The sequence below is a fragment of the Pelmatolapia mariae genome, linkage group LG20, assembly GCF_036321145.2.
Source record: "Pelmatolapia mariae isolate MD_Pm_ZW linkage group LG20, Pm_UMD_F_2, whole genome shotgun sequence".
In the NCBI taxonomy this organism is placed as follows: domain Eukaryota; kingdom Metazoa; phylum Chordata; class Actinopteri; order Cichliformes; family Cichlidae; genus Pelmatolapia; species Pelmatolapia mariae.
In genome coordinates, this window is record NC_086244.1 from 19,273,943 (window position 1) to 19,301,368 (window position 27,426).

The 27,426-nt window shown below is 39.3% G+C and overlaps 1 protein-coding gene across 7 annotated transcripts in view; it reads right to left on the reverse strand.

Annotated features, from left to right (window-relative positions):
- Positions 1-2,409: 2,409 nt before the first annotated feature.
- dlgap4a (discs, large (Drosophila) homolog-associated protein 4a) overlaps positions 2,410-27,426 on the reverse strand; it is a 101,304-nt gene continuing 76,287 nt past the window's right edge. For 2 of the 7 annotated variants that reach the window (XM_063463238.1, XM_063463237.1), the window contains exons 3-12: positions 26,970-27,205; positions 26,521-26,598; positions 25,814-25,961; positions 24,130-24,349; positions 9,999-10,441; positions 9,799-9,896; positions 7,296-7,729; positions 5,937-6,028; positions 5,433-5,576; positions 2,410-4,963 (exon numbers count right to left, since the gene is read on the reverse strand). In XM_063463238.1, the coding sequence (XP_063319308.1) occupies positions 4,739-4,963; positions 5,433-5,576; positions 5,937-6,028; positions 7,296-7,729; positions 9,799-9,896; positions 9,999-10,441; positions 24,130-24,349; positions 25,814-25,961; positions 26,521-26,598; positions 26,970-27,205 (2,118 nt within the window). In that variant the 3' untranslated portion in view covers positions 2,410-4,738. Of the gene's footprint in view, positions 4,964-5,432; positions 5,577-5,936; positions 6,029-7,295; positions 7,730-9,798; positions 9,897-9,998; positions 10,442-24,129; positions 24,377-25,813; positions 25,962-26,520; positions 26,599-26,969; positions 27,206-27,426 lie in introns of all 7 variants that reach the window. The other 5 variants (XM_063463236.1, XM_063463233.1, XM_063463239.1 and 2 more) reach the window with 4 other exon arrangements.

Consider the following 27,426-nt stretch of genomic DNA (forward strand, 5'->3'; position numbering starts at 1 on the left):
CAACTATCAGCTCATTAAACATTTTATCATCCCAGAATTTCACGCTTAAAGTGCCTAAGAAGATATCTATTGTACTTGCTGTCTTGGTAGTGATATGTTTTCAGTTTCACTGACAGTGTTAAGAATAACCATAACTAACATAATATGAAGCACATATTATTAATGTACAAAAAGCTGCTGAATATAAAATGAGCTGAAAACTCAAATCCAGAAGACTTGCAAGTGTTCACTGACAGAGAATGTCTCTAAGAAAACCTCTTCTGCTTTTACTAGAGTCTGTGTTTTCAATTATTATCACCCACAACACTCTCCTCTATGTTTCTCCCTCATTTCATTTGCTCTTTTTCATCCGTTCTGCACTGTAGTTGTAATGTAGTAATAGGGATCAAATGACAGGAAGTATGAGTGTGATGCAGCACAATGCAACAGGGCAGTAAGAACGTCTTTGCTTTGAGCATGCTTTTGTTTTGGTTGTGTTTTGTAATTGTTATTTTTATTTCCATGTGTTAACGTTATATGGCAAAAAAGTGTGTTGACACTTTCATATTATGCTTATATGTTATTGCTTTTCGGAATACAATTGAGAGCTTGGATGTACCACTGGAACTGCAACTACAGTAATGGGAGGATTTTTCATGAAGTTTTGAAGCCTGGCTGCTGGGATTAGCTCTTACTAATCCATGAGAACATTTGTGAGGTTGGCCAGTCTTGTTGTGTGATACGGGGTTGCTCACAGTCTGTGTTCAAATTAATTAGAGCAGTGTTTGACTGGGGTTTATGTCAAGCCTCTGTGGAAGCAGGTCCAGTTGCTCAACACACAAACTGACTTGGTTTAGTGTGTCGTGTTTGGTGTGTGTCGTGCTGAAACAGGAAAAAGCCTTTCCCAACACTTAAAACAAAGTTGGACACTATTTGAAACATATTGGATTATTTTCCATTCATTTTAACTAAAAGACCAAAAATAAAAGCCAAAGCAAAAAAGCAGACAAAAGTGACAAATAAAGTAAGAAAATCCTAACGCTTGAACTGAAAAAAACTGACGACATAAAGTACTCCACTGGCACTCTTCTGGAAGATATTCCCTTAAACTGTGTTTTGATGATCACTATTCAGTGACTCCTTGTGTCCCATATATGGAGGCATTGTCAGTGTGGAAGAGGCCACTCCCATTAATATAGAAATGTTTCATCATAGATTAAAGGTAATCTTAGCTATTGTATTGTTTTGCAGTGTGTTTGCATTCAAGTACACAAGTGGAACAGAACCTTCCTGCCATCAAAAAGCCCCCAGCAGGATGGAAGAGCCTCTGAATCTCTTACAAGAAGGGTTACGGGTTTGTTTCTCTACATGTCCTTTGTCATTGTTAGTGTTACCAGGACAACATGCCTAGATGGACTAAAAAGCTGCAAGAACAACCAAGATAGAATTGTGGTATCTTTTTAAAAACATATTTCCAAGGAAAAAAACATACAGTGAACTTCAAATATGAGTGGCATTCCCATTTAATTCTACATTTAATTAACACAGAAAAAGTGCCAACTCATAACTCATGGGAATCACAATTCTTTATTCTCTTAAAAGAAACTAGCCTCACAGTGTCTAACTAATACACCATAACATTAAACAACCCTTTGTCTGCAAGATATGTGCTTATTTTGTAAAATAATGTTTGTCAGTACGAGATAATCTGGAACTACATAGTTTTTGCTCATTTTCCTGGCTGGTCTCTGAGATGACAGATATGTGGCCACAAGGGTGGGCACTGAAGTCAGAATGGGCTTTCTGTCCATTAATCACAACCATTGACCCACTTTTTACCCAAAAGATTACCCAAAATGTCTGTGTCTTCAAAAACTTCTAGAAACGTCTTAGCCGAAGAATATTGCCTCGTCCACATGGTGGCTGAATAGCAAATCCACATAATCTGCCTCTAGAGTTGCACCTTCTGGTCATCATGTGTCCATTTTGTAGCCCTTTGAAACTCAGGAAGTACTGGTAAACAAACTGTCTGAAGATCCCTGATCAGGTCTTGCTCTCTTAAAAGTTCAGTACACAGGCAAATAAAGGGATCCAGCTCTCAAATGATAGAAGATAAAAAGTAAAGGACTTTCCACCATTTGTCACAGTAATAAACACTTACGTACAGTGCATACCCTGAATGCCTTACACAGATTTAATAGCTTCAGATAATTTGTAAGACCCATTATATGGAATACTGAAAATTCACTGGCAAGGATCTTTGTATATTTTATATGTAAGAAGGCCATGCTTTTAGAGATTACACGGTAACAATAAAAGATCTACTCTAATGCTTGTGATTTATCTGTGTAATATTAACTTAGCAGCTAATATTACTACCGTTTCATGAATGAGTGCAATAAAAACGACAGCAGGAATGATGACAGGACATGTAGCAAAGGGATGTTTAATGATTTCTTTGGACAATGAAATGCACATGTCCATTGTTGATGTAATACAAATAAGAGAATAAGAAATTTGACAACGCAGTGTTGTGTCAGCATTCCCAGTTCAACTTCGTGTCTTTTTGGACGTTAACTAAAAATTCAAAATGGAGCAGAACAAAATGTCTGGAGTGTCATGCAAAAAACTGACCAGTAGGGGGAGAGCCAGCTCTTGCAACAAAAAAAAAAAAGAAAAAAAGAACAAGTGAGTCAACCTACACTACCTACACTTTTGCATGAGTATGTGCTATGCCCTGTTCCACTCATATACCCTTGGCACTTGAGTTTCCATTTAAGAAACTGGAAACATGGAAACTATTCCAGTCCCATAGCCAAAGTGTCATGAGCTCATACAGAGATGAGGCATAGTATATCTGGAGTGAGCAGATGCAAACACAAACTTTTCTGAGAATGCACACACAGGCAACTGAATTCATGAGCAGATTAAATAATAATAACATTAAATAAAATCCTAATAAGATGAAACTAAAAGGTTGATGATCATTGCCACGTTGGCACAATATGAAATCCCTCGCAGCACCATTTATTATTGTAAATTACAGAAGTCCACGCATGTTTAGATTGATCTCATTTTGGATGAATGTCACAAAAATGTGTCAAATGGCATAAAAAACAAACAAACAAAAAACCCCCAAACATTGTACCACAGTTCTTCGTTTTCAAAAGGGGTGGGAGTTCTAGCTGCTAGAAAGGGGAGTAAAGGAATCGTGATTTCAGAGTCAAACTGACCCCTTTCGTTACATCACCGAACTTTACCAAAAAGTCCTTTTCCTTATAGAAGATCACCATGTAGGCCTGGAGTCCTATGGAATATTTGGCAAAGGCTCCAAGATTTTGGCCCAGAGGCTGTATAATAAATATTCCATCCATAGTGGTTTCTACTGTTGAGCTTAAGTGTTCAACCTGAGATTCTTGTTATTTTAAGGAAAGTTAGTTCATAGAAGAACAAGAAAAAAAAAAAAAAACATTCATCCTTCATGCTAATAAAGTCCTACTGGAAATGTTGATTAAATAACTTAAGACTGGGTACCTACTGCATTGCTTGTTCTAATATGATTTTATTATTGCTATGCTATTCCATTTTCTTTCCAGAAGCAAGGAAACCCCCACCCTCACACAGTCTGGTTGAATGGGAATGCCATATCAAGTGGTGAATGTCTTGGTCCCCCTACATCGCATGAGGATGTAGTGAAGGTCAGAATGATTAGGATAACAAAAGGTGGGCAAACTTGATCTGAGGTGAATGGAAAGTGCAGTGATCAAGTCAACATGAGCTGCAAACGCATACATTTCATACATTCCACTTTTTCCTCACTAGCTGGGCGATCCTTCCTCATATCCCTTACCAAAAACTAACCAAAGTAAGATTTTAAGAATGGGTATCCACAGACTGTGTAATGTGCACTGGTGAAAAGAAGAGGAAGATAAATGGGGAGTGAATGATTGCATCAAGTGCTAATATATCATGACAGTAAATGTACTCGATCTATAAAAAACTACCTTGGTACTGAACACTGACCTCTTTCTAACAAATAATCTGGTATACAACATTTACAAAATGAACATTGTAATAGTGTGATATTTATAATATATATGCTACTGCCTTCCTCTGGTTCTCTGCATTTTAAACCTCTGAGTACACTAACGCCATCTTATAATTCTTACACAGTAAAGCGTACACACCACACCCAACGAGTGGCAGCCAAATACAAAGAGAGAGAACAGGAAGACTCTGTGGACAGTGAGTACACCTGCATGTGTGTCCTGAGTGTGTGTGGATGGTCGCTCAGCTCGTAAACCTGGCAGCCGCAACTTGCCGGTAGACTCAGCAGTGAAGGGAGTTTTTAAGAGAGTAAACTTCTGGGATACCAAGATTCTTCAGCTCACAAGGTACAGGATGTCCTTATCGAAGATACTTGCACATTTAAGACAGTCTTGAAATACTTTAGGAGATAATAATAATTATTATAATATCAATAATAACAATAGTATTTAACATCTGTCAAGGTTACTTCTGTCCCATGGCAGCAGGTTGGTGATCTGCATTTTTCTTGATTATTTGTGATCCCCCACATAGCTCCTGTGCTGCTATGAGGGATCGGCCTCTGTGCATCCAATATTTTATTTATATATATATATATATATATATATATATATATATATATATGTATATATAGTGTGTGTCTCAGATTTGTGTTGTGTCAATGAATGTCTGAAGTGCGTTAGCAATTTTTTTGATCAGTGCTGGTTTGCTCTCAGAGGCGGGTCTGGGCCTCGGGGACATAGATTTCGATGCTGTCAGCACTTTCTGTGGCGGAGTTCTGTCGTACTGATGCCGCACGCTTTGCTGCCATCAACCTTTTTCTGGCTTCTTGCCGCTGCTTGTCTGCAGCAGAGTCCACGCTCTTGTCCTTCTCTGCTGACAGCCGCGGCTTACTCTGCTTCTTTGGCACAGATGATGGAAGCTGCTTGTTTTCATCCTGAGGAAATTATGTCAAGAGGGGAAAAGAGTGAGATATGGTGTGGCACTAGCAAAACACACTTTCAGTAGTGATGATTAAGTGTCATATGTAGTCCATTAAGCACTTAGGAAATAATTTAAAATCCTCCAGGCTTGCATTTACAACTGAAATTAACACTCATTATTGATCAAGCTGTCAATTAAATTAAAATGTCAGAAAATTCTGAAATATCTTCAACTTCCTTTGGCTTAATGAGCCAACTATCCAAATAACAATGGTGTCCAATTTCTAGCCATTTAAAACAGAGAAAAATTCACACTGCTAAGGAGCTGGCACCAGAGAACATTTAGCAGTTTTACTTGAAAAATTACCAAAAAAAATATTATGCTGATTAACTTTTTGTTGAATGACTAATTATGACAACTCTACGCATGGCACTAATCTAAAAATCTCAAGTGAAACAAAAATGTAAGGTACCCAACATCACCTTCTTTTCGGGAAGCTGCCAGTTGTTGGCTTTAAGTTGGTAGAGCTCATCAAACTTCATACTGATGTCTTCTATCGAGAGCTGTAGCAGATCCCAGAACCCTGCAAGGTCCTGCGATGTTGGTCGTGGGTTGGCATTTATATTCTAGGGAAAGGAAAGCGAGACAGATGAATGGATTTGGACCAAACAGAGAAAATTAGTCACATCCTTACCCACACAAATACTTCCCGGGCAGCCTGCCTTTAAGCAAATAGATGAAAATAAAATACATTTGACGCCAATCAACAATTAGAATATTGCAGTAGGACAAGTGAACAATCATGTAAGATCGGTGTGAAGTTTGCATTTCTGCTTGAAACTTTCCTAATTAACATAAAATAATGAGATCTCACTTTATGTAGGACAAATAATGGAAAACAAATGATCTTTTACAATTGGGCAACAAAAGTAGGACAGCAAACACACACACACACACACTCAACAGGACATAATGAAGCCACTCACCAAGTTCTCATTACAGAGCCCTCTGAACTGCTCAAACTTCTGTGATATGAGGAGCTGAGCACTGCCTACTGCACTGCGGATCGTCCCCAAAACTACAAAGACACAAATATGACAAACCCTTAACAAGCAAAGAAACATTTCCAGTTAGAATAAAAAGACACATTAGAAACAAACTTTGAGTTTTAGAGTTAATACAGGAGTCTTTTTGCATGTCTGAGTTCAAGTACATAAAGGGTCAAGATGTGAAGGGGTGTGATGCAATGTGTTTACTAACAATTACCATTTAACCTTGCTTGACAGTAAATAATTTTCTTACGAGTATTTTATAAACTCTTTCATAGCGTTGACAACAAAAGATTCTTTATTCAGTCATTTTCAGTCAAGTATTTGCATGTAAATGGAAATTCATAATTCAGGTCCACAGAGAGTAGGAGGAATGATCATCTGAAGGAGCCTACACTGCTCATCTGCTTCTTGCTCATTCATATTTAAGGCACTGCAGAGATTGATCTACTTAAGAGCCTGAGTGGTATTTTGGGACATGAATAAGTGAAATGAGTCTGCAGTGGCTCTGTTATAGCTAAACTAATGCTTACCCTGCCCCCGTCCTCTCTAATAAGCTGTAGTACTGTGAGTCAATGGCAGTAATAACTCTGTCATGCTTTGTCTCTGTGTCCTTAATCAACAGGGATGAGACCTGACCTAGTGTCCTGTCTGTGAACTTCACTAACAGGCACAGCAACTCAATTCTTCTTGGCAATTAACTGATAGCAGATTTTTTCAATTTTTATACAACTATGGCTCTTTTAAAAAACAATATCTTTCTTTGTAGCACATTAACATCTAACGTTGAAAGATACTCTTGAAATCAACCTAACATGCTTAGTTTTTTAATAATTTCATTTCAATTTTTCATCACTAGTTGAGGATTCAAGCCAAATGTTCAAAATGTAAAAAATAAGTACCAAGTAAATACTGTGCGTAAACACAGCACTTTCTTACATGTATAAACTGACATTCATCTCACATGCTGTGGGATTTATCTGGCCCTTGATCTGTTTTGCACTTGAATGACAACAGAGATAGTGCTGATCTGCATGGGTGAGTGAGAGGGAGTAAGAGCGACAGAAGCGATAACACCAGTCTGGAAAAGGTCCAACCCCGATTTGCATGTTGCGTGGGAAAATTAAGACAGATTGCAAAGAGATTTGTGATCTGGCCAACAGACAGACATACAGTATATGTGGCAAAGGTCAAATGAGATTATTATATCTTATCTGAAAACAGGACACATGACAAAAGTAAAATGGGGCCCATGTAAATGTGCTGATAACCACCTTATCCATTTCTGTCACCTACCCTCCTCTGAGAGCTTGTTGTCTTTGGTCTCCTGCTCCATCTGCTGACACCATCCCTCCATGCGGCCTGTTTCAGCCTGCAGTAGCTTCAGAAACCAGTTGCCGTCTCTGAGACATGCTGGCGTGGTAGGCTGAACAGCATCTCCCTGGCTGCTGCAGTTTCCAGACTCGAGGCTGGGATCTGGAGGCGGCAACGAGGAGGGGTCTAAAGCTGGGTCGAGAGTCTCTGGGGGTGAGATGGATATCCTGGATGGTGCTGAGTTGTGTTTAAGTGGCTGCTGCTCCATGGCTTTGTCCTGTCCATTCTGCGCAGTATTCACCGTCTGACTGTTGGCGCAGTTGGTTGTGTTGTTTTCTATGGGTGCGGCATCCTTAGGCTCCTGAGGCTCAGTCTCTGTATTTTGTCTGGAGGCCATGCTGCTGTCCCGGCTGAGACTGCAGACACATGCATAAATATCAGCTTCTGACAAACTTCGACAAAAAAGACAATTAAGTGATGGGGCAAACATGTTCCACAGTAACAGATCTAGGTCAGTGCATTTGGATTGACAAGACTGTGGCAGCTGATTGTGCATTATCATTTACTGCAAAGACTCGGAAAGATAGCATTGAGGATGTGACAGTACAGATATAGAGATTGACAGACCACGTGACTTTCGCGCATTGCATGCCGGGAACTGGTGGCAAAACAATCCAAGTACCGCATCAAATGCACGCATTTGCAGCACCGCAAAACGTTCATTTGCCGGTTTCAATGCCTTCTTGCTTTTTCTTTGCTCCCCAAAAAAGGAATGTACAAAACGAAGGAGAACAATGCCGGACCGTACAAAGACAGACTCGACGAAAAGGCAAAGAAAAGATATGAGGAAAAAATCAAAGGAGTGAAGGGGTTAGACCCTTACGAGCACACAGAGTGGACAAAAGACGTCAGCGTGCTGCTCAACTTTCACCACGCTCAGATTTATAATTATACGGTTCTTGGAGTGAGTGCATACACTCATGAAGTTTTTAGTAACTTCAGGTCACTGCAGCAAGCCCAGGTACAGTTTACCGACGGATGGGTACAGGACCTTGAAATGCACTGTGTAGAACACAAGACCATCGTACGAACAAAGGTAAGTTTACCAGTCTCACAAATCGTCGTCATAAATACACATTCGTTAACCGTTTATTAATAGGAACTTTGAGCTCAACGGGAATTAATTAGTAGTGGAAATAATTTCTGGTACGCATTACAGAAATGTAGCAGTGACAATAATATTGTATGCTGTAACCGTACTGGGCAATTAGTGATACAAAAAACTGTTTTATCCTGTGAATAAAAGTATATGTTTTTGTCAATGTACCGTGGTAATAACAGAAACGAAACGCAATATTCTGTCAGGACAATTCACTATTTATTCAAAGCTGAATATTTACTGTCCAGGCCATCCGTCGCCTCTTCGTGACTTCGGAGACATGGCTTGGACAATTTCTCTTCCACGCCGGAATCTGATAAAAACCAATCGCTTTACCCGTCGGCTTCACGCAGCTGTCGTTCGCCCGGCTTGTGCAGTTAATAATACAACAGCTTCTTGCCATTTTTTGTTTCTTTTTATCGCTGTGTAACTGATTTCAATTGAAAGCCTGCTTGCGCTAGTACCTCTTGCCACGGATACCCACAATGCTTTGCGGTTTTACCCCTCAATGACGTCACATTTTCAATCTCTATTAGCAACAAATCAGGTATACAACATGAAAGCTTATCAGACAACTGGCTTCACAGATAATGAGCAGGAGAAAAAGAGTGGACTGTCAAACAAATGTGATTACGGGAAATTACAGTGCTCTGCAAAAGTTTAAATGGCCTCTTTCTCACTATGTTCAGCTCACTACAGTCAAAACAAGAGTAAAAATCCATCAATCAGAGCGCTATGCTGCTGCCAGGCTGACTGCTGAATGACCTTAGCCACTCACTGCACGAGCAACAGAGATGAAATAATGAGACAGTAAGTGCATGCAGTTAGGAAGGGAAAAGTACAAGAGCTACAGCACATCAAAACCAGGCCTGACAGTAGAGTTAAAAAAAACAAAACAAACACCACCACCAGAATACCATTGTTTTAAAGCCATTAATATAACTATAGCACATATACTAAACACTAAAACACAAACAGCCTATTTAACATTATCCAACCCTCCCCATCTTGTACTGCTAAAACAGGTGTGACCCATCTGGGCATATAAAATGGACCTCTGCAGGAAGCTGATCGATGAAACTCAAATCAAACCATTAATGACAAAAAATTAAAAATTAACATCTTCTGTCACAAAATCTATTTTCTTTCTTTATTGTGTTTTACAATTATAATTATACTTCTACATCAGATCTACCTCGTAACTTCAGGTTCCAGTGTAGGAATGAAAGCAATTTCCAGTTACCTCATAAATTAGGACATAAATTTACCGCAGAACTCTAAATCAGGCTTAAGCCTGGAAACACTGCAACATGAGTGTATACTTACGGCCTGCCGTTTTCAACTTGAACTCCAATTGACTGAAACTTAAGAGGTTTAGCCAGTGGCAGGGGTTCTTCTCTTGGAACTGGCAGAAGACAATCCACCTGAAAAATGAACAACACAATATATCAGTGAAATGCAACTCTGTTTGTCTGTCTGTCTCTGCTTGATTATATCTCCAGCAACAACAAAAAAAAGAAACTTGCTTGAATTCCAATAGAGGAAAGTTTCCTCTTGGGTGCAGTCGGGGGCTGCTCTAGAGTGGTACCAGTGCTTAGGGTGTCATTTTGGGACTGAGTAGATGTGGAAGTGGTACTTGTAGCAACAGTAGTGGTTGTGGTGGTGGTAGGTGGGAGGTCACGGGGGGCTGGAACAGGAGGTATGGAGCCTGCAGATGGTGCTGGGGTTGCAGCAGGGACAGGCGCTGGTGGAGGCTGGGTCCCCTTAGCCAGGCTACCCGTGCGTATGCTACAGAGGCTGTCAGAGGAGTTGCTCCGTCCTGACTGGCTGTTGACCTCACTGCCACGGTCCTGCTGGTCAAGGTATGTGTCTTGGGCTGACTCGGTGCTGCTCTGCAATGTCACTGAGATGAGGGGCTTGGAGGTGGTACGGGGAGGGACTGGAGGAGGAGCTTTCCTATTGCTGACTGCTGACAAAAAAAGAACAGAAAAAAAAAGAAAACAAAAAGAACGAAAACATAGGGCTTAGAAAGGGAATCCTGCACTTTGTCACATAAGACTACTGAAACAAAGCAAGACTAAGCCAGCCCTAAGCCAGCTGGTGTGTACCAAATGCCAAAACATAAAACTATTAACATGGCTATCTGAAAAACAAACGTGTACCTTGCCCTTATTGCTGTCTCTATTGGGCCGTACTAAAAGCTACCTCTATGCTTACAGTAATGTACTTCTGTTGGTGGCTGTGTTCCATTGACGTCAGCCTGTCTCTGGAGAGCTTCCTTTACATGCCACACCTTCACAGGCCTTTTGCTCTGGGGACTGTCAGGCAGACAACTCTGCCTTCTCTAGTGATATTCAGCTCAACAGTTCTAGGTCTTATGGATCCAGGAACTGAGGGTAGCAGCCCATTTTTGAGCTTTTGTTTGTGTTTTCATCCCATTTGAAGTACAGATTAGTCAAATAAATAAAGTTATCTTGTTGTATTTTGCTTTTTTTCCCCAGTCATGCTTGACATGTTTCAGTAAATGTATGAATGGAAAGGAAGCAGGAAAACGCAATTCAAAACTTGACTGGCTATCTGTGTGTGTGATGTTTTTCTTTTGTCTCCACAGCATAACAAAAAGGAACCAAACAATTGTATTTTATTCCCCTCCTCCACTTGCTCTGTTCTTTCAACTACCATTGAGCCTCCCCCTTTCATTTGTTCTCAATACATTCAGCTTTGTTAGACCAATCAGCGACAACTGGCCTTGTGAACACTATATCGGCAGCAACATACATAGATACATAGAATTTGGTCCATTTCTTATCATCATTTCCTCCTATGGATTTTTGGCTACTAGTTCTTAATTTTTCAAATCAAACAGGATAGAGTGGATCAACTAGAAGAGAGAAACTCCACCGATGACTAGTGTTTTCAATGATGACATTTTCATTTTACAAACTCAAATCCAATACTCAACAATTACTATTTTATAATTAAGTATTTAGTAAGTAAAAACTAGAGATGGCACGATACCACTTTTTTTATGTCCGATACCAATACCGATATCATAAATTTGGATATCTGCCGATACCGATATGAATCAGATACAGTGTATTTTTTAATTAATGAAACTGTTTTTTTAATATCTTGCTGCATTTTGTATAAGTTCATACTCAAGTTTAAAAAAAACAAAAACACTAAAGCTATTCTGTTATACCTGTATGCAAAAAATACACTGCACCCAAAATATTTCATAGTTCAGCAACACTGATCAATCTAATAAACTTAAACCTACACATTCCTCCCTATTCTGGTATTTTAAAGAGTACTTAGCGGAAATATTAAGCAACCTAACTAACAGGGTTGCAAACTCCCAGCAAAAAAAAAAACATAGGGAACCACCCCCCACCCTCCGCCTCGCGATGCTTAATCGACATAATCAACTTTAATTTAATGCATGTGTAAAAAAAAAAAAAAAAAAAAAATGCACAGAAATCAATATTCAATCAATTCAATAATCAATATTCCACAATAATTAAATAGATTCAACATCTTTCTTCAACAGAATTGCAGACTGCACAGATGGTACTTTCCCAAAGGAAAAAGTACTATAGCTTACTAGGGTATATTAGACTTAATAGTTACTATATACAGTAATGGACTTCTATACATTTTACATCAGATTAAAACTTTGGGTGTAAGATTCAGATAATTATTTATTAAAAGCTAGACATTTTAAATAAGAATAAGAAAGAAAAGCATGTCTTTGTGCCCCCCTTTTCCCTGTTAATGCCCTACCTGCCCCCCTGGCTAAACTTTGCTAGACCCGCTCCTGCACAGTTACCAGCTGTCAGCTACGTAGAAAAGGATCCTGGTGTAGAAAATAATATTAAATACATTCTAACAACAGCTTATCAAGCTTAAACGTGCTGCTGTTGTTCAGCCGCCAGTTTCCTCTTTCTGGTGCAAAGTGGGCCAAAAACAAACAAGAGAGACGGGAGTCGCGACAGAAAAGCCGATCAGCCGATCATTGATCAGTTTCATGACTAAAGTAGCAACAGGAGAAGGAGGGAGAGAGAAAAGGCAGTTGCTCCTTATTCAGTATCAGTTGTTAAGCTTAACGTGAGAATGCTTTACAAACATTCAGAGATGAACTTACACACTTGCTTTACTTCTCTCTGGGATAACTTTCTCAGAGATGAAATGCCGGTTTGGTAGCGAGGCTCCAACTGTTCAACCAGACCACCGACAGGTCTCGCACACCACAGCCGCTCTATCACGTGACGCATACTGCTCCGACGTGCTAAGGTAATATGCTGAGTTAGGCCATGTTGCAAGTTTTGTGAGGCGCTTTCGTGATATTTAATGGATCGGATTACATTTTTTATTTCTCTCCGATATCCGATCCAGTAATTTAGGTCAGTATCGGACCGATACCGATACGTAATATCGGATCGGTCCATCTCTAGTAAAAACACTGTTTGTCTTTAGCAGAGCACTTCTTTACATAAAGCTTCATATTCTGGCACTCAGAAACACATGAAGCATGCGCTTACAAATTCTTTCAAGGGAAACTGAAATGAGGCCTGAAAGTGGATTACCACTGAACTAAGACAATCTGACTCAGGGTGAAGGAATGGGAACGGTGCCTCTTTTTCTGTCATCAGTCTGAATGCAGGGTTGTGGTGCATGATATAGAATGAACTACAATATGAAAAAAAAGCAAGGAACCAGGAAAAACCACAGGCTTTCTACAAGAAATAAGGGGAAGCATGCTATTTAAACAGTGCGATAATCAGCAACATATGCCTCAAAGAGTTGCAAAATACACAGTAGCAAATGCTTCTGCCCACATACAGCATTTACTGACACACATGATGGATGAAATATTTCTTTAAAATTAGCTGACCAAGTAATTTAAAGCTCACCACTTTGAATCAATAATAAAAATGCAGTATTTATTCTACCCGGTAGTGGTTTCAATTTAAATAGCAACCTAACACCCTGTAATTCTGTAGGCACTGCACTCCCATCATCAGCCTGTGACTCACAGAACCAGTAAAGCCCTTATTAAATCCCACAAACATACACAAACATGTCTGTGGATTGGAATCCACCCTATGTGTCGCTCATGCAGCCCTGGCGAGCAGTGCCAAACTCAGAAACCATGCCTTCGTAGGAGCAAAACAGAACATTTATTATTTCCAAAGAAAGGCACTTCTTGTAGTACTCATAGCTTGGATGCATGAAATTCCCAAAGTTAATTGTGTCGTACTACATACAGAGTCACAGCACATGCCTCAGTTGCATTTGCTGGGTGACTGCACTGGGTCTTAACTGCACACTGCAATAAAATTGATCATAAGCCAAATATCTGTCAACACTTAACCACACATGTGCACTTTTCATTCAATTCAACAATAGCCCAATTTATAACAACAACAAATAGGTTAATGGGCCTTTACAAACATTCAGTCACAGTGAAGGGGGCTGACTGCAGATTGTTTACACCTCTTGCAAGTGGCATAACCTATTTTGCTATCCTATATGTGATATGACAGTTGCCCTCATGTGCCATACTACAGGGGTAGTGCAGAGAAGCGATGGACGAGGTCTGCGATGCCTGAAACATTGGGTCAGGATCAGCTGATAGCCTGATGATGGTTTATCTTTGCTGCCAGAACTTCAGCCAGTGTATGACAAACCAAGAGCACCTCCAAGTCTAAAAAGCCCTGCTGTCCCTATTTGCTGTTTTATACATGTAAAAAACAAAACAAAACAAAAAGCTAAAGTAGAAGTATAAAGAATGCTATAGACTGTTACTTTTTGTTCAAACTAGAAGTTGGACGTAAACTCATAAATGGCCTCCTAAATATCTCAAACTTTGGAGCGTGTGCACCTATGAAAAAAAACAAAAAGTAAGCATGAAGCTCTGTGTGGCCAAACTTAGTGCTATGAGTGCGCCGACAGGGAACCAAAACAATAAAACCGCTGGATGGTTAGCTAAACAATGAGTTGAAACTCTTAAGTGTCATAAAAACTAGGGGAGTTGCACAATTTACTTACATTTCTCTGTAGATTCATCAACACAAGAAATATATTTCAAGTTGTTTCCAATATTTAATCGAATACACTATTACTGTAATCATTGTTATAGTAAAACAAATTTTTCATTTAATAGTAGTTTCCATGTACCCACTTTGAAGGGCTTAAAAGCTCAAACATTTCATCTAATCTCTTACTTTTTACATTTTCTATTCTTAGTCTAGCTATTTGAGACATTAAAAGCCACTAAGCTAACAGAACTCAGAAAGCCCATTGCCAGTTTGAAAGGTTATATGGACAGCAGGAGTCTTCAAATCACTTATTTGAGGTGCTCTCTCTTACTCAGAAAACAATTTAGATCAATTCCAATGCTGTCAACACCACTATGATCATCAAACAATTCTTAAATTGCTTCCCTTATGAGAGCTATGCAGTCTCTGACCTATAATATGCTCTGGCTCCATCAGCAGGTCTGTCTGAGTGCTATCAGATGACCACTAATGCGACCTGAACACCAGCCTCAAACATCCATGTATATGACTGACTATTTTCATAGCTGTGTACTGATGCCATTAGAACTGTTTATTATTTTTTTTAATTTACTTTCTTATTTTAATTTAAGATATCTGGTGTGCCAGTTTGGGATTTGAGTTGTGATCACAGCTGATCTCATTTTGAGTTCTGACTTACAGTCTGATGTGTTAATTAGGCTGCTGCAGAGTGAACTTCAAGGGGAGACACTGTGCTTTAACATTAGTTTCTACTGAAGCACCAAGTTCGGTGTACATAAAAGCAAAGCACACACCAACCCTCACAAACAATATTGTAGCCTATTGTGAATAAACCTTTCGGGACATCAGCCAAGTATCATGAAAAGAGGTGGAAGCTCTGTCCAAGATTAGCCAGTGTTACTGCACAACAGACAGACAGACTGTGGGAGTCACAGACTGAAAGATTAGAGCAGGACACATGCTGAGCATGACTTCTGACAAAAAAAACCCAAACAAACACTGTGCACACATACAGGAAGGCATTTAGAGATTCCAATTATATGTAAGCTGGAAATTAGTTTGAGTTTTATAACACATTTGAATTAGGCATGGGGTATCTGTTGAAATTATGGATATATTTACACGAGGGATTCTGCATCAAAAGGATCTTAGACGTCACAAAAGAGGAGGATATTTGAGTTTGAGTGTGTCTAGGCTTAAACCTGTTATTGTTTGAGGTACTCTTTGGAGGCGTGTCAGAGTTTTTAGTTAAACATTACCATAGCAGGATAACAAAGGAATGTCAAATGTTATTTAGAAAGAGAAAGCCTTGGACTTCTTAGACTTTTAAGGTCACAGCAGGTTACTATAATGTTCATGAAAACTAACACTTGGAGTGAAGCCAGTCACCAACAGTTGATCTTTTCCTGCACAGTAGAGCTGAATACAGCCTACTGTAAGGTTTTCATGCAAATTTTAGTTTTTGTATATATTTAAATGACAGGTTGGTTTGCGCTGTAATTTTGCTGGTTTCTACAGCTCCATTATGTGACATGTATTAATTTTGTTACCACAGTTTTAAGAATCGGGTATGGATTACATAGTGCTTTTCCACAACTCTTTAAGAAACAAGGGCAACAGGCTTAAAGGTGTCAGTGAAGACACAGTAAATCACTGGGTAGGGCAGGCAGACTTCATGGGAGAAAACTATCTATTGAGAAGGAAAGGCAGCCAGCCATTAAACAGACAAAGCTTACATACTGATAGGAAAAGCAAAAGTGCTTACACAAAACACAGACTGCAACATCAAACCAAAAGTACATTATGAAAACAAACAGCTATGGGTTCATTAATACTACAGTTACATGTTCTTCATTATTCTGTCTACTATTATAAGATTAAATGTTCCATATAATTGTCTACAGACAAAAACATGTCCAACTGTCCTACTACTGGAGATCATTTTCTACTGAATTGTCTGACATCTTTAAGGCCATCTGTGGTTCTACATCTGACCTGTTGGAGTACGTCAACAGTCTGGGTTGGAAGCTAATCAGTTAAATCAAGGACACATGCCACAAGTCTCTGAGATTAGCTCTTTCACAACTCCATAATTTTCACTGCAAAATACAGCACTCTCTTTCAAACTAATAATGACCAATTAAAAACACTAAGCTCTACATGAGTGAAGTGTGCCCCTTAGAAATATAACTGAAATAAATTAAACAACCTGAGGTTGATTTGTTTTTCTACACAGAAACACATACATGATTGTCAGTGTCAGTAAATATGTTATGTCTGATGTCTAGACTAAATTTAGGTCATCAAATTCTGATTGAAAAATCAGACCAACATTACACCCAAGTATACAGTCGAGATATTTTCATTGTCAATTTACAGTCAGTCAATAAGCTATAAGAAAAGTGTATCAAATGCCAACAATACCATGAGTTTGTCTGTATTTTCACACTCAAATACTGAATACTGAGTTTATTATAAACAGAAGAGCCAGCAAATATTAATATCTGCTAGAGCTGGGCGATATGACCCAAAATTCATATCTCGATATTTTTTTAAAGCCATAAAGTAAGAACAAAAAGAGAGTTCTTAGTCAAAGCTGTGTCCCAGGTGTCACACAGGCACTTTTATTAACATACAGCATAGATGTACATGAAAAAAACTACTCAAAAATAAATTATGAGCATTTATTAAATAATGATGCTCTATAAATAAAAGAAAACTATGTTGTTTTGTGCATAACAAAGAGCTCACAATTGTGCAGTCATAATGTAAACTAAAAGACGCTGAGCATAATAACAGACAGATTTCACAGCTGCTCTGTTCCCAACTTCTACTGCGTGACTGACAGCCTGGAGTTTGAAATCCGCTTCGTAACCATGTCTCTGAACAGGTGCCATTTATGGTCCTTATACACACACAATACGGTAATATTACGTTGAAGCACAGTACGTATTACTCCGCGAGGCTCCTCGGTAGCCGTAATGCTCCGACAATCCGTCAAGCAGTGCAGCTCCCTAGCTTACCAAAGTCGTACTAAAACATTTTTTGACAGATTGCTGAGCGCTGTGTACCACATAAAATCGGTTCGCGGTCATTAAGCACAACCACAATTCATACAAAAGGCGCGCAGTCAACTTTTGAGAAAATGAAAGGATTTCAGGCCGTGCAGTTAGGCGTTAGCGTGGCTAGCTCGTTAACACGTTGACGCCGTCCAGCCCCACGCACGGGGCGATGCGCAGTAACTTGTTAACGGAGATTTGCCGTGTCCATCTTGTCGCTGCCTGCAGGTGAAGCGATGGGGGAGGAGGGTGAGTTGTGTTCAGTGAAGGAGAGGTGAGGTCGAGTAACGTTGCGTAAAGACAAAAGTGGACGAAAGAGAGGCAAATTTGCGGCTCCGCAGCTATAATTATAACGTAACATAGACTATATCGATATAAAAGATATTGTCACATCTTATATCTCGTATAAAAATATATCGATATTTTTAAAAAACTCGATATATCGCCCAGCACTAATATCTGCTACATGAAACTTTATTATTCTTGAAAAACACATAATGACTATTTATTGAAGATATTCTCCTGATCACCTCAACTACTCATTTAAACTCCAAATATATCAAAAGCAAAGCACACAACTAAAATGTGTCTCAGTGTAATACGCAAAATGTGTCTATCAGCACGCAAAATACAACATAAAGTTAAAAATCAACTGTATTTTTTAGGAGCTGGCGATTTTGGATTGAACAAAAGTATTTCAACCAATGCGAAAGCAGTTCTGCATTCCATTAGAGCAGGAAATGGGACTGGCCTTTACTGTAATGTCCAACTGTGTTAACAAATAGCTCCACATTCATCACTAGAAAGCCCGTCTGCTGCTGACCTTACTGAGAAGCTACATTTGCTTTGCCATTCAGTCAAGAGATTACCTCATCAATGAGTGTGAGAGGAAGAGTGTGTAATACTGTGGAGAATGACTCATAGTCTGTCCATGATAAAACACAGCCACACCAAGTCTTGTTTAATGTAGTTCTGGATACAGTGAACACACCTTTTTTTCTGAAACTTCAAAGCCACCTAGTTTGATTACACCTGGTCACATGTTAAGCAGGATTTAAGTTTTTACTTTCTAACTTTACAATGGTAGTCAATTTAAACACTAAGGTACTGTTACTGTGTTTCGCTCTAATGTTACAGTGCTTTGTGTGCACATCCTAGTTGTTTCAGGGGTCCTAAAAAAAGCCTAAGCAGAAGTGTCCGAACTGCAAAGCACTACTGAGTGCAGGAAGCTGATAAATTATTGACTGTGCCCCAGGTCTTGAATGAATAAAGATGGCCCTTTGGACCAAATATAGCCACTTGTGCCAGGTGAGATAAAATCATTTCAAGAAGCTGGATTGTCCAGACAATTACTTGTTCCTTTCACACCACATGACGTCTAGAAAATAAATATACCGGTACCATTACAAGTGGAGTCGACTTAAAAATTACCTAGTTTCTGTCAACAAAACAACACTATGAGCTTTAGTACAGCACTCACTTTCTGACCTATGGGGAAGCATTTTATAGTAGACTAATATGATTGTACATGTGGGTTCAGATAAACGTGAATCATAGCTTTCTTCGTGCCTCTGGACACACATCACTGTCACATGCCCGGGATAAGAGAGAGCCGTTACCTCAGCTAACGTTAATCCAAAAGACCACCGGGGAGATCAATTAAATACCCAATGAGCTCAATTTAAAGCACACTGAGCCGCTGAGCTTCTTTATCGTTTTAATTAACGATCTGTGGCAGTGGATTACGACTTACAACCGTCTCTAATAAAAACTTATTTGGAAATATAAGATCAATCACCCACACAACCCACTAGCCACGGTTAGCTAATAAACGGGCTGGTTAGCCAAACTAAGCCCGCGCCGGGATGTCCCTAACGGGCTGGTGACGGCTCGGCTACCGTTAGCCTTTGCTGCTAGCCAGTCCAGGGTTTGCCGCGGCGTGCTATCACACAGGGTATTTAACGTTGAGTAATGCTACCCGGAGGCGCTGTATAGTTGATATCAGCGGGGCAACAAAGAGATGGCTTTTCACTCTAAAAACAGGCAGCCAACATTGCTGCTCCTCGCCTCGCTCAAACAGCTTGTATCAGGGTTTCATCCTCTTTCTTCATCCACGTTAGCTAGCTAGTTAACCTACCACACCATTAGCTTACGTTAGCTCGCTGTTGCTAGCGTAGCAAACAGCAGAACCATAACGCTCAACCGGGAAAAAGGTGACAAAGACCTTACTGTTAGTGGTGGACTCGGAGAAATCCTTATTTTCTGTTCATTCATGAACGGCGGACGAGATGGACACGGGTGTAGTGCCTAGGAGACACACAACGAACACTGTGAAGAAAAGATTTGTAGTACACGCCCTTGACGACGAGGATTGGAGTCCACGTTTTCTCCGTAACCGATTTCTCTAAACGATTGGACAGAGCCGGACCTCGAACTAATCGAATACGAAGGTGATTGGTTTATGTCTGGGTATTACGTTGTTTATGAATGTGTTCACGGTAGGTGCGCTTCAGTTCGTCTGCGGCGCCGCGGGAACGGACTTAAGTCTAGACATAAAAAAAATAAGCACATATCCAGCATGTGGTGATCTATTGTTACCCCAACAAAGGAGTGAACTGAGCTATTTCCTCCTATGTCCCCCCCCCCCCACTATATATATATATATATATATATATATATATATATTATAGCCTTATTCTCCTATTACAATCATGCTATAATGCTGTGATTTTAATAAAAAAAAAACCTGCAAGAAACCAGAAAAATTAGTCTTTGAGGCACGAGTACAATATAAATATAGGGTTTTCATATATAAGATTTTAATAGAATTAGGCACATGAAGCAATGAGACATGTGAATTGCAGTATAGCAAATAGATACCCTAGACAGAAAACATTTCTAAATTGCTGGGTAGTGCGTAGAGCTCAACCAACATTATCAGCTTATATTCATCTTTCACAGATATATATTGTATCGCTACACAGGTAAAAGTATTTGAAAAGTATTTCCCGAGTTCTTATTTTTTGTATGATTGTCACAATTTTATGTTTCAGATCATCCGACAAACCAATATTAGACATAGATAACACAAGTAATCATAAAATACAGTTTTTAAATTTATTAAGGGAAAATAGTTATCCAAACCTACCCGACCTTTCATGAAAAAGGTGCCCCAATAAACTGTATAACTGGTTGTGCCACCTTTGGCAGCAGTCAGGCGTTCGCAGTGACTAACAATGAGTCTTTCACATTGCTGTGGAAGAATTTTGGCCCACTTTTCTTTTCAGACTTGTTTTCTTCTTTTTTGTGCCATTGATGGTTGAACTTGTTGGTGTTGGTTCTCTTTCAGCATTTTCTGGTAGAGATCAGAATTAATGATTCCATCCTAAAGCAGCAAAGCAGCCCCAGACCATTACACTACCACTGCCTTGTTTGACTGTTGGTATGATGTTCTTTTTATGTACTGACACTGTGTTAGTTTTACCCTAGATGTATCAGGAAACAAACCTTCCAACAAATTCAACTTTTGTCTCAAAACTCCACAGAATATTTTCCCCAAAAATCTTGGGGAACATCAAGATGTTTTTTTCTTGGCAAATGAGAGAAAGAGCCTTTGTGTTCTTTTGGGTTAGCTGTGGGTTTTTTGTATCTCTCTGATGGATACCATTTTTGCCCAGTCTCTTTCTTATTGTTGAATCATGAACTCTGAACTTAACTGGGACAAGTGAGGCCTGCAGTTCCTTAGATGATGTTCTGGGTTCTTTTGTGGCCTGGATGAGTTGCCGATGTGCTCTTGGAGTAATTTTGGTAGGCTGGCCACTCCTGGGAAAATTCACCATTATTCCAAGCTTGCTCCGATTGTGGATGATGGCTCTCACTGTGTTTGACAGGAGTCCCAAACCCTTAGAAATGGCAATAGCATTGTAACCCTTTCTAGTCTGAGGGATGTCAATGACTTTGTTTCTCGTCTGTTCCTGAGTTTCTTTAGACAGTAATAATAATAACTGTGGAATGGTGTGTAGTTTTTAAGGTCTTATAAGCTACTTCACTTTGTCATACAGGTTTTATATAAGTGGTGTCTTGGTTCAACAGGTCTGCCAGTAATCAGGCCTGGGTATAGCTAATGAAATTGATGTTAGCTCAAAAAAATGTGGTTAATCACAGTTAATTAATGACTTAACAAGATGGGCAATAACTTTTTCACATAGGACCAGGTAGGTTTGGATAGCTCTTTTGCCTTAACAAATGAAACTCATAATTTAAATATTGCATTTTGTATTTTCTCAGGTTATCTTTGTCTAATATTACATTTTGCTTGATGATTGGAAACTTCCAGTGGAACAAGTATATAAAAAATAAGAAATCAGAAATGGGGCAAATACTTTTTCCTGACACTGCTGAGATGAAAACCTTTTCTTTACAGAACATAAAGAAGAAGAAAAAAAGATGTTTGTGGTCATTTAGAAAAAAAAAGTCACATAGTTTGTTCAGCAGAATAGCTCCAGCGTCATTATTCAAGATCTTCATTATTTAAGATTAGATCTCTCTGCAGTACATGTAGCAGAGTAGACAGCTGAGCAGAGGTGATACAGAGTCAAGTTCTGCTCTTACATTAGCTTGTTAACTATTTTTTAAAATACATTGAGTCCATATAGAGTCCAGCTTTTTCCCATTCGCATATGTACAGAAGCAAAAATCAAATCAGATAAAAATTAAAAACATTAATAATCAGAAAGTTTAGTCCCTAAAACTTTGATTCACTATTGACCTAAGAAAAATCCACCTGCCTCTATGTTGTAGTAGTTAACAAATTTGCCTTACATGTGAAAGATCCCTGTCTTGAGACCGCAAAGGGAAATAAAACCAGCCTCAGGAGATCAGAGGCTTGTGTGTCCCTCATGCTGGCCCAGATAAATCAGAGGGTGGCATCAGGGAGGGTGTAAAACTGTGCCAAATCAAACATGCAGATCTTTGTGGTGAATAGCTAAAAGTACCTCTAAAAGTATCTCGGACTATAATTAAAATTTTTAAAATACTCATAAGTATGAATTTATGATTTAACATCAAAGTCATATAGAACTCTTTAGAAGAAAAATACTAACCACACATCACAACTCTGACACTTTTAAGCTACAGGGCAATTTGTTCAATAATAATAATAATACACAAATATATACACACATGCACCATAAAAACAGAAGTGAAGCTTGATTTACCGCATGAATTTACTATAGACACAGTAGATGTTTTTAAGAAATGTTCAGATTTTACTGCAACAATGCTTGAACTGAATTGTAGGCGAAAAAATAGATAGTTTTCTTTGCTTATCTGCAAACCTCTCTATCTCTCTAAAACAGCATCTCTAACCTTCACCCTGTCAGCCTGGAGGAGTCATTATTGCGCACTTTTCCCTGAAAACATAACAATAATGTTACACATAAATGAAAAAAGATACAGAAAAAAATGTGCGAAGCAAAATGTTCTTGAGTTTAGTTTTCCATCTAATAATGATTATGTGAAAGGTGTTGTACTTCTTCCATCCATTTTCTCAGCGATAAAGAAGAGAGCAGCCTGCAATATCCAGCTGCAGACTGAATATGCTGCAAACTCTTATTGTTAAAGCATGAGCACCTTAATACCAAAAGCCCGTACTCTGGTAGATATGTGTTTATCTATTGCAATAAAACAAGAGGAATACTCTACATAGATCTTTAAAAGGATCTGCCTTCCGTATTTCTAAACCACAGTCATTTAAATTTAACACTTAAACCCCATAGGTAAAAAGGTAACACATACACACAAAAAATTATTATAAATTTTACAAAATGGCTGGGATTAGTTGATTTTTTTTTTGCATGTGCTACCTTTTTACTTTATGTTTTTAACAATGGAAAGTAACCTACTATTTATTTGAATTATACCTATAATAGTTAAGGTGTACAATATTGTCAAGACTATTATAATAGCAGCACATGTGGTGTCTTTTGCATACACTAAATATACACAGTAAAATTGTTACCCGGTGTACTTTTCAAAAACAGTAAAACAAGTTGGATTTCAGGAAAGTGGCCTCTTCCTTTAAGGGGCAATTTTCCAGACAATACTTATTTTTGCTATTATGAAGCGGAGTAAATACAGCAGAAATCATCTGACCCTGAACCATGCTTGCTTTAGGCTCATACTTGCCATGATGCACTTTCTTCTACGCTCCTCTTTTTTACTCCTGATACATTTTACCTTTGTCCTCTCTCCCATAGTTTGTCTTTCTTCTTCTCTATGCTCTTTCTCTCTTCTCATCTCCCAAGCCAGTGACCCTAGATGACTGCCCCTCCTTTAGGCTGGTTTGCTTGCTCACAGGGGATCGTCTGATTGTTGAGGTTTTTTCTCTAATATTGTAGGGTCTTTTCCTTATAGTGTAAAGCACCTTTAGGCCACTGTTTTTGTGAATTGGTGCTATATAAATCAATTCAAAATGAACTGAATGTCTCGAAGGTAATTTCAAATCTTTGTAATCTTATTGCAATCACTAAGACCACCTTCTTCTCTCGGGTACTCACTGGTGTTGGAGCTGTAGCTATAGCCTGGAGTGGTGGGTGGTGGTGACTCTGAATCCACAGAAGCTGTATCTTCATCCTGGGAGCAGCCTGCTTGGATGGCCCGCAGGTAGCTATGGCTGCGCGACCGGAAGCACGTAGGCGCAGGCAGATCCAGAGCCTCCACAGCCTGCGATTCCCCCTCACAGTACGGTACAGAGTGCCCACAGCCCTGCCCGCATACCTGAAAGAACGTGTGCAGACTCACACGCTAAGGGCAGAGGGCAGACTGATAAACATGCATTAAACAGACCTATGCTTATGATGGAAAAACTGCTCAGATATAAAAATCTTACTAAAGTAAAACCAAAGCATCAACAGCAAATGAAGCCAAAAGAGATGCGGTAAAAATGTCCCTGTGGTTGTGTGAGGAGTTTCCTAAAACTGCTTTATACATTCAAGTATTTTATGCAGTGGTTTTAAAACTAGGTCTTGGGTGTCATCCAAAGACTAACAAAACAAATCTGTGGGGTTGAGAGATGAGTGATGGGGTTGGAAATAAAAATGTGGAAATATGAAGTGTGTGGGCAGCAGTCTAAAAGTCTATAGTAAGTAATAAAGCTGTAGGATACTTTAAAGAGCGATGGCATTTTTAACATCTGTGTTCAGTGGTATAAAAATTGAATACACCTAAAACCTAGAATCAGGTTAATCGTCTTGTACTTGCCTCAGGGTCAGTATGAAAGTAAATCACAATGCATTGTCTGAGTTGCCTAAAATAGCTTTCATTGTTGCATGGATTTGTGTTGTCACTGCACGATGGGAAAAAGCATTGACATCCGGCAGCAACTGAAATGTTTGATCAAGCGACATAAAAAGAAGCAGAAACAAGCATCAGCAGTTATTTTTATATTTGGCATTTCAGGACCAAATACGAAAGTGTTGTGGGTGGCATATAAACAAGAAAAATTAGGCCTGCTCATTCCAAAAGCTGTGCATGAGTACCAAGAAATCCTTTAGGTCCGACTGACTTTACCTCTGGCCTAAATCGAGTCTCTCTATCATTAATATTAAACATTTCCAAAGATAGTGATGCCATTACTTCTCTATGAAAGGTATTTTTGCCTCCAATTCTGCTGATGAAGATGTACAACAAGCTCCCTCAGGTTTTTACTGAGTCATATCTTCCACTCTGACATTCTGCAAACACTCTGAGGCATCATTTTGATTCGTCAAGTTTATTCCCGACTGGTTTATTCATAAACCATCTCTGCAGTCTTATAGACATTTGTTTAAATATTCTCTCACAGTGGCTTCAAAATGTAAAGGTTGTGGCAGTCTATTTTATATACACGTTCTACGTTCTCTTTTCTTGGAAGTAGGGCGGGTTCTTGAAGTCAATCAAATTTATGCAATTTTAGAAATTTTAGAAGGTATGTATACTTTAAATATTGTTGCATTTAATCCAGCTTTAAATCTTTCCTTCATTAAATTCATATTTCAACTGTTTTCAAAAGACGATTGTTGGGTTTTTTGCAGTTTGTGATGCAGCGCTTTGGATTATTTTGTACACTGCTCACTTAAATAAAACAGCAAAAACTACTTCTCTGTGGGAACTTATTAATAAAAGACCCAATTCAAACAGACTAATTAAAATTATCTTTGTCAATAATAACAACAATAAATAATAAAGAGATCATAGACATACCTGAGTGCCCGAGCCTCTGCCCAGTGTGCCAGAGCATTGGCTGAAATCATTGTTCCTGTGGCGTGGAGGGGCCTCTAAAGGACTCACCAGGCAGTCTAAGTTATCAAGGCTCCGATTAGTGGACAGCTCTTTCAGGGACGGCAGGGTGCTGTGGAAGTGAACGTAATAATCAGCCTCTCAGAAGTCAGAGCCTGGAATAAGTAAGGGGCTGTGTTTAATTGATGATATCCAGGAGTAACCTAAACCAGGGAAATGTTCCCCTGGGTTTTTTCAAATTAAACACGACTGAGATGTGTGGATAGTGATGTGTGCTAGTGCTTAAATAGCAGTACAGAGGAAATAACGATACAAGAGTAAAACTGCTAAATAGAATTTGAGAGATTTGCATTTCAGTTTATTTTAAAAAATTTTTTTCCTCTGTTCTGCCTTGCCTAGTTGGCGCCTGGTGTTAGTGAAAATGTGTGTGCAATAAGCAACAGGGTGTGCTGGAGTGATTTTCATGGAAAGTTTACATATTATGAAATCAGGGCTTGAGAAAGTGGGTAAAAGTACTAACACGCCACTCAGGGTACCTGCAAGGTGAAAGATGGAACTGTGGGTGGAGAGGAAAATTACTGGCAGGGTTAGGCAAAAAAAGTGATGGAAAACAGTGGTAGGATCACTTAGGGTGGTTAGGGCCACACTGCCTGCCTCTAGGTTACACTGACCTCAGATGCTGCATAGAGCACGCACTTTGTAGAGGAGACCACAGATAATCCTCCCGCATGAGAGCGTAGCAACGAGGCCTGTCCGTTTGGATGTAGAGGTAAAACACATGGCAAAAAGTTCACCGACTGCTTTTGCAGCACATAAAAATGGAATGTATGTAGTTTCTTGTCCCCTTTCATTAGACTGCATCTTTATCTCCAATGTATATCTTCTATGATCTTGTTTTGACCAAGTACTTCTGCACATACTGACATTTATTCATGACAGGATGCTGCCACCTGCTGACTACCTTTGGAGGCATGAGAAAAATACCCTTATAGCAAATACCCCTTCAGTGCCTGTTTATATTTTAATGGATGTAATGTAAAAGGGCACAAAATCAACAGTGGCAAAACAATGAGCATGATAAACAAGGTCATATTTTGACTCACTACACTGTGGGACTCACTTGCGTGGCGTCGGTGGCGGCTGCTGCTCACTCAGTGACTGCTGGGTGGCTTTCATGTAGCTCAGGCGACGAGCTGCAGATTTGGGCGAAGGTTTGGGGCTTCCTTCTGAGTCATCACTGTCCTCTACGTCTCCCATAGCTTTGACATAACTGCCACTGCGCATCCTTCGACAAGGGATCTCAGTTCCTTTGGTCCTTCCATGACCCAAAGTTCCTGCCCAGTCGCCCAGGGGGACCTGGATTATGCAAACAAATGCTTTGTTAAAAACTTTAAAATACAGGATAATACAGTATCCCTGCGTGCATTTCCTAGTATTTCGCAATATGATTGTGAGGATGTGCAGCAATGGCTTAAAAAAGGTGATATGATTGTCACGACTTGTGAGAAACTCCGCAAATGTGACAATAAAGATTCCTGGTGCTCAAACATTAAAAAACAAGACATGCACAGAGAAAT